Source organism: Zeugodacus cucurbitae, chromosome 5 (assembly GCF_028554725.1).
Source record: "Zeugodacus cucurbitae isolate PBARC_wt_2022May chromosome 5, idZeuCucr1.2, whole genome shotgun sequence".
Taxonomy (NCBI): Eukaryota; Metazoa; Arthropoda; class Insecta; order Diptera; family Tephritidae; genus Zeugodacus; species Zeugodacus cucurbitae.
This window is the reverse complement of record NC_071670.1, coordinates 15423868-15438880: the sequence shown is the minus strand read 5'-3', so window position 1 is coordinate 15438880 and position 15013 is coordinate 15423868. Positions and strand designations below refer to the sequence as shown.

The window sequence follows — 15013 nt, the reverse complement described above, 5'->3', positions numbered from 1 at the left end:
ACAAATATGTAACTCAGTGAGTTTTTTTCCAAATGACGCTAATTAATTTGAGTAGTATATTACTGGAGATATTTTCAATTTAAAGTTTCTACACATACACAGGTTGTGCTAGGTATTAACATGTTGCAAAGGTCTTGAACAGTTGAAGAAGATACTAGATGACTAACTCCCATCTCCTGGGCGATGTCACGAGATGCCACATGCAGGTCTAACTCGATGTTTTCCATGATTTGATCAGTATTCGTCGTCACAGGTCTTCCGCCGGCTGGCTTATCCATGGTGTCGTTTTCACCCGCTCTGAATCGTCGAAACCATTCCTCCGGAGATCGAAGTGATAAAGTACCATTCCCCAAAACACCATTAATTTCACGGAACGTTTCTCTAGCGGAATGCCATTAACGAAGGAAAACTTTAAAATATCGCGAATTTTGGCGTTAGTGAACTCCATGTTTACTCGTCTATAACTGTTGAACGCAATATCCAAACTTATCGTGCATAGCGTCGTTTTGTAGGTTATGACAAGACCTTTCAACGGTGTATAGTATTGCCAGATACGAGCTCTGTAGCGCTTTATACATAGCCGCGCAATTCGAAAGACAAAAAGGCGGAAGGGGTATATTCATATCCTTATATATCTTAATATCCTTGGCTTAGGCATTGCAACTGAGGTCCACCTGTATTGCAATTTCTATATGTATGTGTTAATCAGAAATTAGATCGAATCCAGAGAACTCCTTCTCCACGATTGTTATTTGTTAAATAATAGGAATAATATAATGTCATCAATAATTATTAGGTTTTAATTCAGGCCGGTTTTTCAAAACTCATCACATATGAAGTTATTTTATAAAAAGAAGAAACACTAAAGGCTATGATGTTCAGTTCGAATTCGTCAATTTGAATCTGAAAAAATGCTTGATTCGATAAACCAGTTTGGACTTCAATACAATCGGTTAAATATTATTAAAGTTTTCAAGGCATCATGGAATTTTGAATCAGTATCTCCGCCCTCAACTTTAGAAAGCAGCTGTATTCTCGAAGTTTTATTCATTTCATGTGTGTTTTTGAAGAAGTTTAATGACTTTCCAGTTTCAGAGATTGTAAATTGCAATCTCGTGGGGCTGATCAGCTGCAGTTGACTATTTTTAGTGATCGTAAGGTATTCTTTGTGATGCAAAGCGCTACGCTACGGACCAGAACCGTCTAAAGGGATCATTTACTAAAAATTTGTCCGGAGAGAATTTTTATATAAAAATTTGGTACTAGGCAGTCAACTTTTGTGAAATTATGTGTGATGTGTTGTAGTAACAGACTTTACAACGAACATTCAGTTCGACTTCTGCTACAAACATTTAAATAAAATGATTCCCTTTGTAATTCTTTTAAAATCTTCGCAAATCATTAACTATTCAATTAAGTTCTATCTAACCACAAACAAATAAACAACACCACAACCAACCAAAGGCAACAAAACAAACAAACTAGTAATTACTTACAATAACAACTCAGCTTTGCTGTTGGTCAAAAAGACACAAATTTTCAATTAACTTTCAAAAACATTACATAACAAATAGTAAAGTGACCCTTTTTCGTAAACAAACCGTGTGGGACAGACGGCCAACACTACGAAAAAAGATGAAAGACAAATTTTTAGTGGCGCAAAAGGGTTTAGTTAACAATTAAGAGGGGTGCATGCGGGTCATTAGTTTGAGGTTAGCAGTGAGTGCGCCGCGCCAGTGGGCATTTTTTCCTGTTTAGGGTGAAAGAACTAGTCTGCAATTGATAGTTTGAGGCGGCAAAAATAAATAATTTCGAAAAAATATAGATGTGTGTGGGTGAATTGCCCGATAGGCAGACTTTGAAGTATTGGTTGTTGGTATAACGTGGTTAAATAACATAACAGTAGCAATTAAACCCAAAATCATACAATAAATATTGATGGGAGAATGCTTTGTAATTGTATTTACAATAATTTATAGGAACATTTTAATTTTAGTTTTTTGTTTTCAGTTTCACTTACAGCTATTTATTATGCTAAATGTGGCAACTACACTCTACAACTTGTCTACTAATGTGTGCTATTTACAATTAATCGCTTATATAATTACGTACGTATACAAATATGTGTATATATATTTTTATATGTTATGCAACCGACATAATCTACCCTCAAATAGAGAATAACGCCTTAAAGTAGGCTATACAAATATATGTACATTTGCTAGCTTTTTGCACTTCAAATTTATACTAAACTTAATTTCTCACTAGAAATTCTCTTTGGTAGCTCGCTGTAAGCCTTCAATAAATAAAACTTAACGTATTAGCTGCTTTCTTCCTTCGCATTATGCGCCACTTAGTTGCTTACTTTTACGTTCGCGTCCCTGAGAGTTTCGCCAATTTCAATTTGTCCATTTCCAATGCTTTTGTTGACTTTTCAGTTTGTTGTTGTGCGCCATTTTTTAGCACTCTTCGTGCCTTGTAGCGATCAACCCAACGACGCACACAGGGTGATAACAGCATTGTATCCATACTTTCCAGCTTATTGGCGCCTAATAGAAAGCTGGTGATCAAGCCGATCACGATCGTTATTAGTGAGCCGATCATGGTGTAGAAGAGATAGGAAATGTTGTAGATGTGGAAGGTGTCGTTTCTGTTGAAGGAAATGAAAGATTATAATTAAACAAATATATACAAAATTATTTTCGAATTTATCATAGAGATTCACATTTATTTTTATTATTACATTAATTTTTCTTAATTTTTATGATTTTTTTTTGTTATTATTTTGATTTAATGTGATTTAGTTTAATCTAGTCCTTAAGATAATATAATGCAAATTGATTTAATTACTGAAATTTAATTTTAATTTAATCTAAATTGTTTAATTTAATTTAATCTAAATTGTTTAATTTAATTTAATTTAATTCAATTTAGTTTAATTTAATTTAATTTAATTTAATTTAATTTAATTTAATTTAATTTAATTTAATTTAATTTATTTTATTTTAATTTAATTTAATTTAATTTAGTTTAGTTTATTTAATTTAAATTAATTTAATTTAATTTTATTTTTATTTATTTTATTTTGATATTCTTACTTCATTTATCTGTGTAATAAAAATTAATAAAGTCTGGTTACTCACTCTGAATGCACGGTCGATCCTGTTATATTCTCAGCCACCATACTCATCGAAGCGAAATCTATGAAGGTGTAATTGCAACCCGTTACAGCATGCGGCTTACGTAGATAGCTGACGGCACCGCTGGCAAGATCGGCCTGAGCGCGTATACACATCCAAGCCATGAATAAAAGACTACTAAGGCCACCAACTAGAGCGCCCTGCAAATTTCAAATTTTTGTTGTTGTTAGTCAATAATCTTTAAAACGATTCTCAAGTTAATTACTCACCTTTCCCTCAATCCAAGGCACCATAACACCCGCTGTAAAAATACCCAAGAGTGGACCATTCGCGACGGAAGATAAAGTAATAGTCAGCTGCAGCACTGTACCCAGTTTCTCAACCACAAAAACCAAGCTCACACAGATGGCACCGAAGATGATTACAACAAACCGCATTATAAGCGCGGTCTGACGTTCGGTGAGTGGCTTTTTCGCAAATGATTTGAAGAAGTCTTCGAGCATTACCGCCGACATGGAATTCAAGCCAGTAGAGAGTGAAGAGAGGGCGGCGCTAAAGACGCCAGCAACGAAGAGTCCAGACAAGCCGGGGTATTCGCCGAGTATTTCCATGACAAGTAAGGGTAGCAGTTGATCGTTTCGCTTAGCGAGCTGGAAGTAAAAAAATTAGATTAACTTCTCTAAAATCATCCACATGCACTAACCTTCGTTTGCAGTGGATCGCAATCGTGATAGGTCGCATAGATGAGCAAACCACTATAGCCGCAAAGGCAAATAAAAGTCAGTACACCGCAGATGAAGAGACAAACCGCGGTGCGCGCAGACTTCATATTCGGTAGCGAGAGATAGCGTTGGATCATATTCTGACTGATCGCGTTCGATTTCAACCAATGAGCCACGCCGCCTATGAAGAGCGAGTAGACGGTGTAACGTTCGGTGAGATCAAAATTGAAACTGTTGAGATTGAAAGCTGAGCGTAAAGCAGTAAACTAAGAACATTAAAGTAAAACACTTACTTTGGCGCCTCAATGCGTCCGCTCTCTTTCGCTTTCCGATATACCTCACCAAAACCACCCACATCTATGGTGCCCTTGACAATGATCAAAACCATAGCGCCGAACATAATGAGCGTCTGCACTACATCGGTCCAAACGACAGCTTTCAAGCCACCCTAAAGTGAAACGCAGTTATTTAATGGGAGAAGTCTTCTTTCATTAAGTGTTTTCTACTTACCACACACGTGTAGAAAATGCATACTAGACAAACGATCGGCGTTACCAGATGTATATTAACACCGGTGGCCTGATTGAAGGCCAGTGCAGGAACATAAATGACTATTGGCAGCCATAATAACTGATTATAAAAAAGATATATATTGGCTACAAAGAACTGTTAATATTTTCTTAGAATAGGCTTACCGATCCGAACATGAAGAGCACTGAACCGAACAGACGCATGCGCCGATCGTAACGAGACTCCAAATACTAACGATAAAAATGGTACAATAACTTTAAACTAAAGATCTATTAAATATCATTTGCTTACCTGATATGTAGATATTAATTTGAGATCATGGAATACTGGCAGGAAGAAGTAGTATAGCACGAAACCCATGATCACCAACGAACCCATGATATAGAGATACTGTGTGCCGAAGAGATAGACTTCTGTGGGTGTGCCCAACAACGTAATGCCAGATATAAAACTGAAAAGGAAATAAATTCCTTAAATCAATTTAATCTATAACTCAGATCTTAGAATATATTTGGTATCTATTGTATAAGAAAAAAAACATGAGGTATTAGGTATAATTTCAAAGGTCTCGAAAGCGGATGATCTTTCATCGTATGAAAAAGCTGTTCTTTCACCTATTGATGAATCAAAAAAGGCCTTAAAAACGAAGAAGTTATATATATTCGAGCCAGCGGAACTAATATTTGATATCCAATTCGAATTTAATTTTTTAAACTAGGTGGCAACTCTTAAAAATTAGTTTTAACTGTCAGGTTAACTTATTTAGTTAAATACCTTAATAATTTGTTTAACCATTCCATTTCACAGAATGAACATTTAATCAGGTGGCAACATTGCGCAAAATTTATTTTAATCTGTGCGGTTAACGGTTAAAATTTGATTACCAATAAATTAATAATGTTATTGATCAAGTGGCAACCCTCTTCAAATAATTATATAAACTTCAACTATAATAATTCTATACTGCAATATGTTGATACACAAATATTTTAATTTAAATAGATGCTAAAATTTAGTTAATTTGAATTTTAAAATAGCTGGCAACCATTTTAAAAGTATTTAAAAAAAAATTTCTTTTTAAATTTTTCTTAAACTTCTTCGGTTAACTTTTTCTTATAATATTTTATAACAGATGGCAACCTTCAGTATTAAGCTGAACGACCCTAAAGGTTTATTGAAATTGGTTAATATATTTAATTTATTAACTATAGATACACCAACAATGTGCTTTCATAACTGGGAATGCCTCAAACCTAATTTTAGGTATTTTTATGTATTTAACTCAAATTCATTAAGTTATTTTAGATATGTGGAACGCAGTCTATTCCACTCTCACTAGCTGTACATGTAAATATATATTCGAGGTTTTGGCCCGCAGTTTTCAGCGCTTGCTTTGACAAAGGGCTTTCGTACGTGCCATGAATACACATTGCATTAATTATTTACAAATAATTTTTGTTTTTTATTTGATTTTTATAACTTTTAATTTCACAGCGATGTGTTTGAATTCTGAAAGAATAAAATTAAATATTCTGTGATCAATATGTGTCAATGCGAGAAGAATTCAAAATTTATTGTTTTTGTTTTTCTACTTTATGAGATTTTTTTCAGTTTTTTGCTGTTCTTACTTATATCTTTATATATTTATAAATACACATATCTACGTATACATATAGTGAATATAAATTATACATAAAATTTATTACATAATCTAATACCATACTATTATAAGAATTATTCCATGACGATTTATATCAATAATATCATTTTTCATCAGATAAAAACCCGATCCCGAACAATTCCGGTATCCCGAACTTTATAGCCACATAAATAGAAAACTTAACTGCCTTTTTGACAGTCATTTGTCGCTGCCTCTTTTATTTAGGGAAGGCAGTAAATGAAATTCACGCTGTAATTTACTTTTAAATATAAATAAATAATTAATGTGTTATTCAGAAAATATTTGGGGATCCCGAATATATAGAAATCGTAATATAAAATTAATAAAAGAAAAGAAAGAATTTCATTGAGAATAAATTCGTTTATGAACAGAAAATATTTCATTAAGTGTTCTAATTTATCAAAATTAAAGTCCACTAGAATAAAGAGAAGCAAGAATATATAAAGTACATGGAGGCTGGGATAATTCCTATACTATTCACCACACTAGATGTGTGATCATAGATCTTATCCAAGATTATATGTTCATTTAAAATTGCTATGATATCTCATGTATTAACCGATATACATACACTGCATAGTGGTTCCGCCCATAGGCCAAAAATCAAATAATCTATCTTACGATTTTTTGTCAAAATGTATACAGATGTCCTCTAAATTGTCAAACTTATTATTTGCAAACCTGGTTTTCCTAAAAATCTAACGATACTTTCTAAAAATAGAGATAAATGCATGAACATCTGTTTTTTTTTAAAGCATATCAGAAATTTTTTTGAAAATTTTTGCAGCAACAACGAACTTCAATTCATTCTGGCAATTGTTCAGGTTAACGAATCAAGATTATTTTTAATGGATTTTTAAGTTGAAGGTATTTTTTTATCTTATAAGCTTAATTAAGACCAACTTGATTCGTTGCTTTTGTGAAATTAATGTTTTATGTGACCTATTTATTTGTAAATTTTTTGTGCGTCTTCAATTTGTTTAAATAAAGTTTTAATTGTGTTCCCCTCCGATCCCCCTTTAAGTTTATTTTATGTTGTATTTAGCAGAGTCTTAAGGTAATGAATAAAGTTAGGTGCGGAAAGTTGCAGATGTATTTGCAATCGTCAAAATAAGAATGCCCTTTGAATTATCTATTTTTAAGTTCAAACTCATCATAATTGGGCAAAGGAGGCTTGGGAAGAAGGGTAAATCGATTTCAATCTGTGTTAAAATTATATATTAAATTGCTTGATTATTTGTTTTTTTTTCCTACATAATTTTTTCATATGATATTATTCTTATAGGTTGAATGTGGGGGTTGGATGAGGGAAACTATAACGACAAATCACGTTCAGCTTGTGTATTGCTTTCGTCCGCATGCGGACGACTTAGCCATAATAATAACGGTAAAGTGTCTGCATACTATTAGCAACATTATGACCAGCATACTCAATATTGTCCAAAATTGGGCAACACAAGCAGGCTTAGGGTTGAATGCGGAAAAAACCGATCTGCTTGTTTTTATAAGGAAATACAAAATCCCTCAATGGAGGCTCCCCTCGCTAAACGGAACAGAACTATCACCGAAGGACCGCACTAAGTACCTAGGAGTCATCTTGGACAGTAAGGTGCTGTGGAAGCACCATGTGGAGGAAAGGGTAAGGAAGGCCAGTAATGCTCTATATGCATGCAGGCAGCTGCTCGGCACTACCTGAGGGCTTTCTCCCTCTCTCATGCACTGGTGCTACACAGCAATAGTAAGACCAATTCTGCTCTATGGTGCTATTGTGTGGTGGACAGGCATAAAGAAATTAACTTACCGGAAGCCAATGGAAAGGGTTCAACGACTCGCAGCGCTCTGTATAACCACGCCTACGGCGGCTCTTGAATGGATACTTAACCTGCCGCCGATAGATCTCTTTGCCGAAACCTTTGCGGCAAAATCAGCTGGACGACTACTGGCGGGAGGAGAATGTACGTATAGAACTTTTGGGTACAGCTCAGTGGGTAGGAACGGTTTGGCAAGTACCGACTACTTGACCCCACTCTGGGACAGAAGATTCCGAGTAAATCAGGAAAAAGGCGGCTGGCGTAAGGGAAAGATAACCACACGCAGCACGTTGAATATCTACACGCATGGTTCAAAATTGATGACGAGTAGGAGCGGGAATATACTGTCCGGAGTTAGGTGTAAGGCAGCCTTTTAAACTTCCGAACCACTGCAGTATTTTTCAAGCGGAGGTGTTTGCTATTGGGAAAGCCGAAGAGCTATACCTCAATACAGCAGCCGTCTACTCCAAAGTCAATATCTACGTAGACAGTCAAGCAGCAATCAAGGCAACAACCTTAAGAGAGAGTTGCTAGGAACACGTGTCTTCACTTCTACTGGGAACACCAAACTCATACTGTCACTCGAGAGAAGGGACTATAGGAGTTTGATGGGAATACTCACAGGTCACTGTCTGGTGGCGGCACATGCCTACCAAATGGGACTTACAGATGTCAAGAAGATGTCAAGAGCAAGGTGCAATAGAAACAATGAAGCATCTCCTGTGCACCTGTCCTGCATTGACAAGGCAACGACTTCGCCACTTGGGGGCCTCACAATATGAAAATCTGGAAGAGGTATCGAAAGTGAAGCCGCAAAAACTTTTAAAATTTGCGTCAAGCGCTGGCATCCTAAAGAATGACTACTCCTCGTGGACAACGTCTCTGGTATCGGCACTCCATCTGGTATCGCAAAGGACCAAACTGGTCTATGTGTGGCGTATTGGCCTACCAGTATAACCTAACCTTTACTGAAAGTTTTGACGCTCCAACTATGACCATGAGAAGTATTTTTGCGCATCATCGCCATTTAATGGCAATTACTGTTCTATGTGAGCTATAGGACCTCCGATGGGGCCAATTTTTTTACAATATATTTTAAAAAATTTTCGAGATTTTTTGTGAAAATTATATCTCAACGGGACGTTTTTATGAGCGCGCCTTCATACAAGCCGAACCACTGTGTACTGTATGGGGGATTGTTAATGAATTTCTTCCATTCACGAACTATGTTAAAATTGGTCGAGTAGTTTCAGATATATAGTTTAATACCCATAAGTGGGCGGAGACATAGAAATATGTATAGAAATTTGAATGCAGCCTTTCTGTACCATCTTTACCCTGGTGTTTTACCTTACTGAATTAAATAATTTTTAGTAGTTTTCAAATAACCTTTGTATGGGAGGTAGGCGTGGTTATAATGCGATTTTTTAGACTGTATAAGGAAGTGCCTATAGAAAACGATTCTAAAGTGTTTGGTTGATATATCTTTAGTAGTATACGACATATGAATACTTATTAGGGGGCGGGACCACCATCCTAGTGCGATCCTTTGTGCCAAAGTTTACTTTGATAACTTTATTTATGGTTCTTTATAGGTTTTCGGTTTTCGCCATTTTGTGGGCGTGACAGTGGGCCATCTGCAATACTAACCGTCTCATAGTGCCAAGAAACATGTGTACCAAGTTTCATTAAGGGGTTATTTTTCTCGGAACCGTGTTTTCAAAGTCGGTTGTCAAATGTTCTCGTAAACTACTCAACCGATCTTGATGAAATTTTACACAGGTGTTCGAGATACAATTTACCCGTGCTTGAACGAAGGATTTTTTCTTATTTCAATTACAACTATTTAAAAAAATAAAATGTCAAGCAAATTTTACCGACATTTTTTTTTTGGAAAAATGTATGCAAAATTGATATTTTTACTTTTTTGACTTTCCTTCGTTCAAGCACGAGTTTATGGTCTTACCTAAAACACTTATTTTTGTGTTTTTTCATTTTGGATGATCCTGTCGCGGACGCACCTATTTTCCCCGGGGTCACCGAAAATGACGTCATAATGGAGGAGTTTTAACTTTTTTTTTGAATTTCAGAAATTATTCTTTAAATAAATGTATCTATAAGACAGAAAAAAGTTTGAATGAAATAAATAATTAATCCCGAAAACTCTCGAATGACTATGAGGCTCAGTAGAATAAAGAGTGGAATTTAAAAGCAAGCTTTTATTTCTTTAAAAAATAAAACGTACTATAAGAAAATGTAACAATATTATAATATTATATTTAGGACACAATCCCGAAGATTTAAAATATAACGAAATCGTGGAATTTAGCTAGAAAATTTTTTAAAACTAATTATGGAAACTATTTAGTAGTGTCTACGTAATTGATTATCATAAATTCGTACAAATTTGGTGTAATCCCGAGAATTATTAAATTTTGTTTTTTTATTTATTAATTGAAGATTTTTGCGTTCACTATTATGTAATATTAACGAATTGCAGTTTATTTAGCACATATTTTATCCCTTTAGGGAAATAAATGAACATAAAACTCCACCTAATTGGGAGTCAACTAATTTTAAAATTTAAAGCAAATCTGCATTTGTTAATATCTCGTAACTTACTACACTTATCAAATTAGCCTCGTATTTTCACTTAGGTTTTTTTCCACTTTTTTTGCAAATACATAACTTCATTTGCCTAGTTGAGTGCGATTTATTTTTAGCTAAAATTCAATTTGAGAATTATCATTTATTGCGCTGTCAGTCATTCACATTGTTGTTCTTATAGTTTTGTTGTATTTTTTCTACTTTTTTTATTTTGCTTTGCATAGTTGCATACACCCACCAACATCCGTTGGCTGCTGCTGGTTGCTTCCATGCCGCAACCACTGTCAATCCAACAACAATCAACAGTCGTCAGTCAAATCTTAATTTAGCTTGCCCGACAGTCTGCACTTAATAAACTATGACAACTTTGCATACAAGCTTGTAGCTGTATATGGCGTATAGGTCAGCGTTTAGTAGCTGTCAAATGGACCCAGGGTCGCCTCCCCTTCTACGTGTTTATTTTAAGCGTGTGTATGGGTCTGTATATATTATACATTAGTATGTATGTATATGTGCTGATTGTATGCGAATGCGTCTAATTTGCCACACAATTATTAAATTGCTTCAAATACTATAGTTATGGCACATAAGGAACAGAAAATTACGCTTTTCTTTAGTGGCTGTATCAAAGTCGTATGGAAAGTGTACGGATTTGTAGAGAAGAATTATGGCACTTAAAACTGATATAAGTAGCATGAAGCTTGTGCTGCGTCTCTATTGTGGTTATTAGTTGTAAAGATATTTTTATGAGTAAAGCTAGAGGATATATGTATGTGTATATGAATAGATATATATGTATGTCTATAAATATGTACACCCTATATATAGCACCATTTTTTGTTGCATGCTAAATGAAATTGCATCAGTGGCAAGTGATTGTTGCTGCAACTAGGGTGATATTCCATAAATGATCCTCACTAAGCTTGTCAAATTATCATACAATATATGTACAACTATACTCTTCCATATGTCCACACAAATTATGCGCTCATAAATTATTTGATTGCGTTATGTCAGTGACTCACTGATTTTGGTGTCAGCTGTCACCTTTAAGACCTTGAGTCACAAAGGTTGTGAAATATCATATCATTATCTCTTTCAACTTTACCATCTTAGCAATCAGCTGAGCAACAATATATACAAGCGTACATATGAAAAGCCGCAGTTTCTTTAGAATGTTGTTAACAAATAATAAGAATTTATTATCATTTGAAAATATGTAAACATGTGGCAACATTACTTCAAAGCAATATCTTGCGCAGTCTTTTGGAATATATTCAAAGCAAAAAGTTTTAATGCTTTCTGCTCAAATATATGTTGAAATATTTTCAACACTGATAGGTGGCAATTCTTTTCCGAAATATAACATAATTATACTTTGTGATTTAAAAGTATGGTACATACTTGGCTCTAAATATTTGAAATCTGTCTCATAAAGACGGTCCATTTGATTTAGTATAGTCACTTTCACGTGATTGAGAAACCCCCCGCTGTAATGTATTTTGAAACTATTATAGTTTAAATAATTTCATCAAATAAGGGGATATTTTTATCAGGTCACGAAGTAAAGTGCTTTTCAAACGTCTAATAGACTGAAAGCGATTATAATTATTTAATTAGCAGTGAATAATTAAAGTTACTACTGTTATTGCCTGAATTACGAAGTTACTTTTTTATCAAATTGTTTGGGAATTCACCAATTGGTTGGAATTCGAATGAGTATGTAGAGTACCCGCCAATATTTGCGCGGAAGTAATAGTCTTCTCACCAGATATAAATCGATCTTGTGAACTCTTTACAAGGTTCACTTTTTCATAATTGTAGGGGTTCTAAAAGGGCCCTGTCAAATGGGACTCCATCGGTGTCATGGTGGAATCATTCCAATACTTTATCTTTGAAACTTTAGCGAAACTGAGACTGAAAAACATTACAGCTTAAACCTTTAGTCATCTCCAAATTTTAGCTCGAACAGGAATCAATCGACACCTTATTGATATGTTAGGGTTTGAACTATAACTATTGGCAAAATAACTTGTTTATCAAAGTGTGGCGGTTGTATCGGGAATCAGCATCAGAACAAACGTTTGCGTTGACCTTAAGGGGTTACGTGGGATTACTGGATTCGAAATTTTTATTTTTATTTTTTTTTATATTAAATAAGTTTTGAAATGCATTCTGAATAAATTGATTCAGATTTCAGAGTAGTTTTATTGTCACTCAAAAATTTAAATTATATTATAACATTTTTTTCTTAAAGCTATGTTTTCAAAATCGGTTGACAATATATCTCCGGAACTAGCCAGCTGATCATGGTGCATTTTTTATACAGGTCCTCCATATCTAATTTGCAAGGATTTGGGCGAATGATTTTTTCAATAACAACTATTAAAAAAATTTTGCGAAATTTGAGCAAAAATTTAGTTTTTCGTAAAAGCCTCTCCCAAAAATTTATTTAATATTTATTTTTTTCACTTTAAATGATCCTAAGAGTGTGATGTCAATGTGAACGCACCTTTTCCCAAGTGTTCGCCGGAAATGACCTCATAATTGTAGAGTTTTTAATGTTTTTTAAATCTAGTAAACCTTATTAGATGTGTATTTTTAAGATAGTAAAAAGTTTGAACAAAACAAATAAATTTTAATTTTAAAAATATGTTGAAGATAGACTGTTTATTTCTAGAAGAAAGCCATGTAACCCCTTAAAAATTTTAAAATTTTTCACCGATTTGTATCACTTGAATTGTGGTTTGTTACAATTACTAAACTATACCAGAAAATCGAGAAAAATAATATCAGCTTTATATACAAAACACAACAACTTTTAACTGAGACTCAGCTTTGGATTATATGAAGGAATGAAAAATAAAAATATTTATCGAAAAAACCATATCACAAATATCTCTCATTATATCCATCCTTATATTCAAAGCAAAGAACCGAGAAGGATAATAAAATCTGAAGAGATTCCGCTTTGTGTATAGGATAGATTTACCAGATAGATAGAATTTTAATATTTGTATTACGAGTTCTCATAAATCAACAAATTGCGACTGATCATTTACATAGTTAATCCTTAGTTCTCAATATGATAAATGTTAGTCAGGACAGAGTTTTTTTTTGACACAGTTTCTTTTAAAAATGTATGTCGTATGTCCTTAAAAGTTTATTTTACTATGTTTTAAGCATATCCTTAACACTTCACTTCTATACGAAACACTTTACTTTTGATATTTTTTCATCTTCGCATTAAACATTAAAACATAACTAACCTCGCAATCAGCGACATGGCGATCGGAAAAATCTTCATATTCCTTCCGCCCACCAAGTACGCATCCTCAGCATCTTCGGTCGTAAGCGATTTGCGTGCTTTCGCCTCACGACGCATTTGCAGCGCAAAATAAATACCGATCACCGCACAGCTGGTTAACATTAAAACGAACACAACATAATCGGGCCAGCCGAAACGCTGAAGGCTAATGCGCACTTCGTCCACATTCATTTTGGGCAACATGTTGAACGGCGTAGAAAAGTAGAAATGGCAATTCTTCGTGCTTTACTTATAAAAGAATACACTCGATTACTTTTTATTTTCCTGTTATTAAAAACAACAACAGCACTTGTGTATAATCATTTGTTGGTAAAGTCCTGTGAGAATATCCTTTTTTTACAGTTTTTGCACACTTCCACTTTTTACAGCGCACGATCACTACACTTGCTACGAGCGCGAACGTTGCGTACGCGTTCGCACGCGAATTATAACTGATTTAACTAAGACCGTTACTTTGCATCTTATTACCCGTTAGATCTAATTTTATACTAAATAAAACATATGCTGCATCGTACATCGTTCTCGTCGTCGTCGTTGTGCGTCGTCTAGATTGTTGTTGTAGTTTTTATTGTGTTTTTTTGCGAAATGTTACGAACACAAATTAGCCGCTAAACGCGGTTGCATATCGTTAAGTGGCTCGTGAAATGTTGATCGCAACAAACTCGCATCATGTTGATGACAGTTAGTTGAACCTGAGGGTGTCAATTTACGGTAATTTTACAGTTATTACGTTGCATTATCTCTAGTCTAGCAAGTCTTGAAGAGCCACTTGACAAATCTAAATATTATTATTCTATTAAAAAATGACTTTGGTTGGATAATGAGGTTTCGAGAGATTTTCCGAAGATGTGTGTGTTCGCACTCACTCAATTAGTAACTGTAAAAATTGCGCGCAGTGTTATTTCATAGCGCAAGATCACCCAAAAACAGAGCACACAAGCTTCGCCTGCTCTGCTCTCATTAAGCTCTCTCATAAATGGCATGAGCGCGTTGGCTTTCTTTACCTCTCAGCAGTTACCGCACGCCGATTGGTTACTTGTTTGTTTACAGTGCACCTCAAAATGTTATTACGTGGAGCGCGTGTAAATAAATTAGTGTTCTACAGACTTTGAACTCTTAGCTATTCTTGACGTATCTGCAAATTACCAGTAGCTACTTATAGATTCTTTTGAATGTAGTAAATTTTAATATAT

At 34.5% G+C, this 15013-nt stretch overlaps 1 protein-coding gene across 1 annotated transcript; it reads right to left on the bottom strand.

Annotated features, from left to right (window-relative positions):
- Positions 1–1935: 1935 nt before the first annotated feature.
- Positions 1936–14310, bottom strand: LOC105214621 (sodium-coupled monocarboxylate transporter 1). The gene is made up of 9 exons (XM_011188145.3): positions 13762–14310; positions 4685–4844; positions 4558–4623; positions 4373–4492; positions 4156–4310; positions 3844–4093; positions 3410–3790; positions 3144–3340; positions 1936–2650 (listed from the first exon to the last, which is right to left on the bottom strand). Exons 1-9 carry the CDS (start codon positions 14001–14003, stop codon positions 2368–2370), a joined length of 1854 nt encoding a protein of 617 aa, XP_011186447.2. The 5' UTR covers positions 14004–14310; the 3' UTR covers positions 1936–2367.
- Between the last annotated feature and the right edge of the window lie 703 nt (positions 14311–15013).

Coding starts and splice junctions, on each gene's coding strand:
- LOC105214621 (XM_011188145.3), bottom strand. CDS start 14,003: ATGTTGCCCAAAATGAATGTGGACGAAGTGCGCATTAGCCTTCAGCGT. Junction 4,845..13,761: donor GCCATGTCGCTGATTGCGAG/GTTAGTTATGTT, acceptor TTTCCTTTTCAG/TTTTATATCTGGCATTACGT. Junction 4,311..4,372: donor GCATTTTCTACACGTGTGTG/GTAAGTAGAAAA, acceptor GTTTCACTTTAG/GGTGGCTTGAAAGCTGTCGT.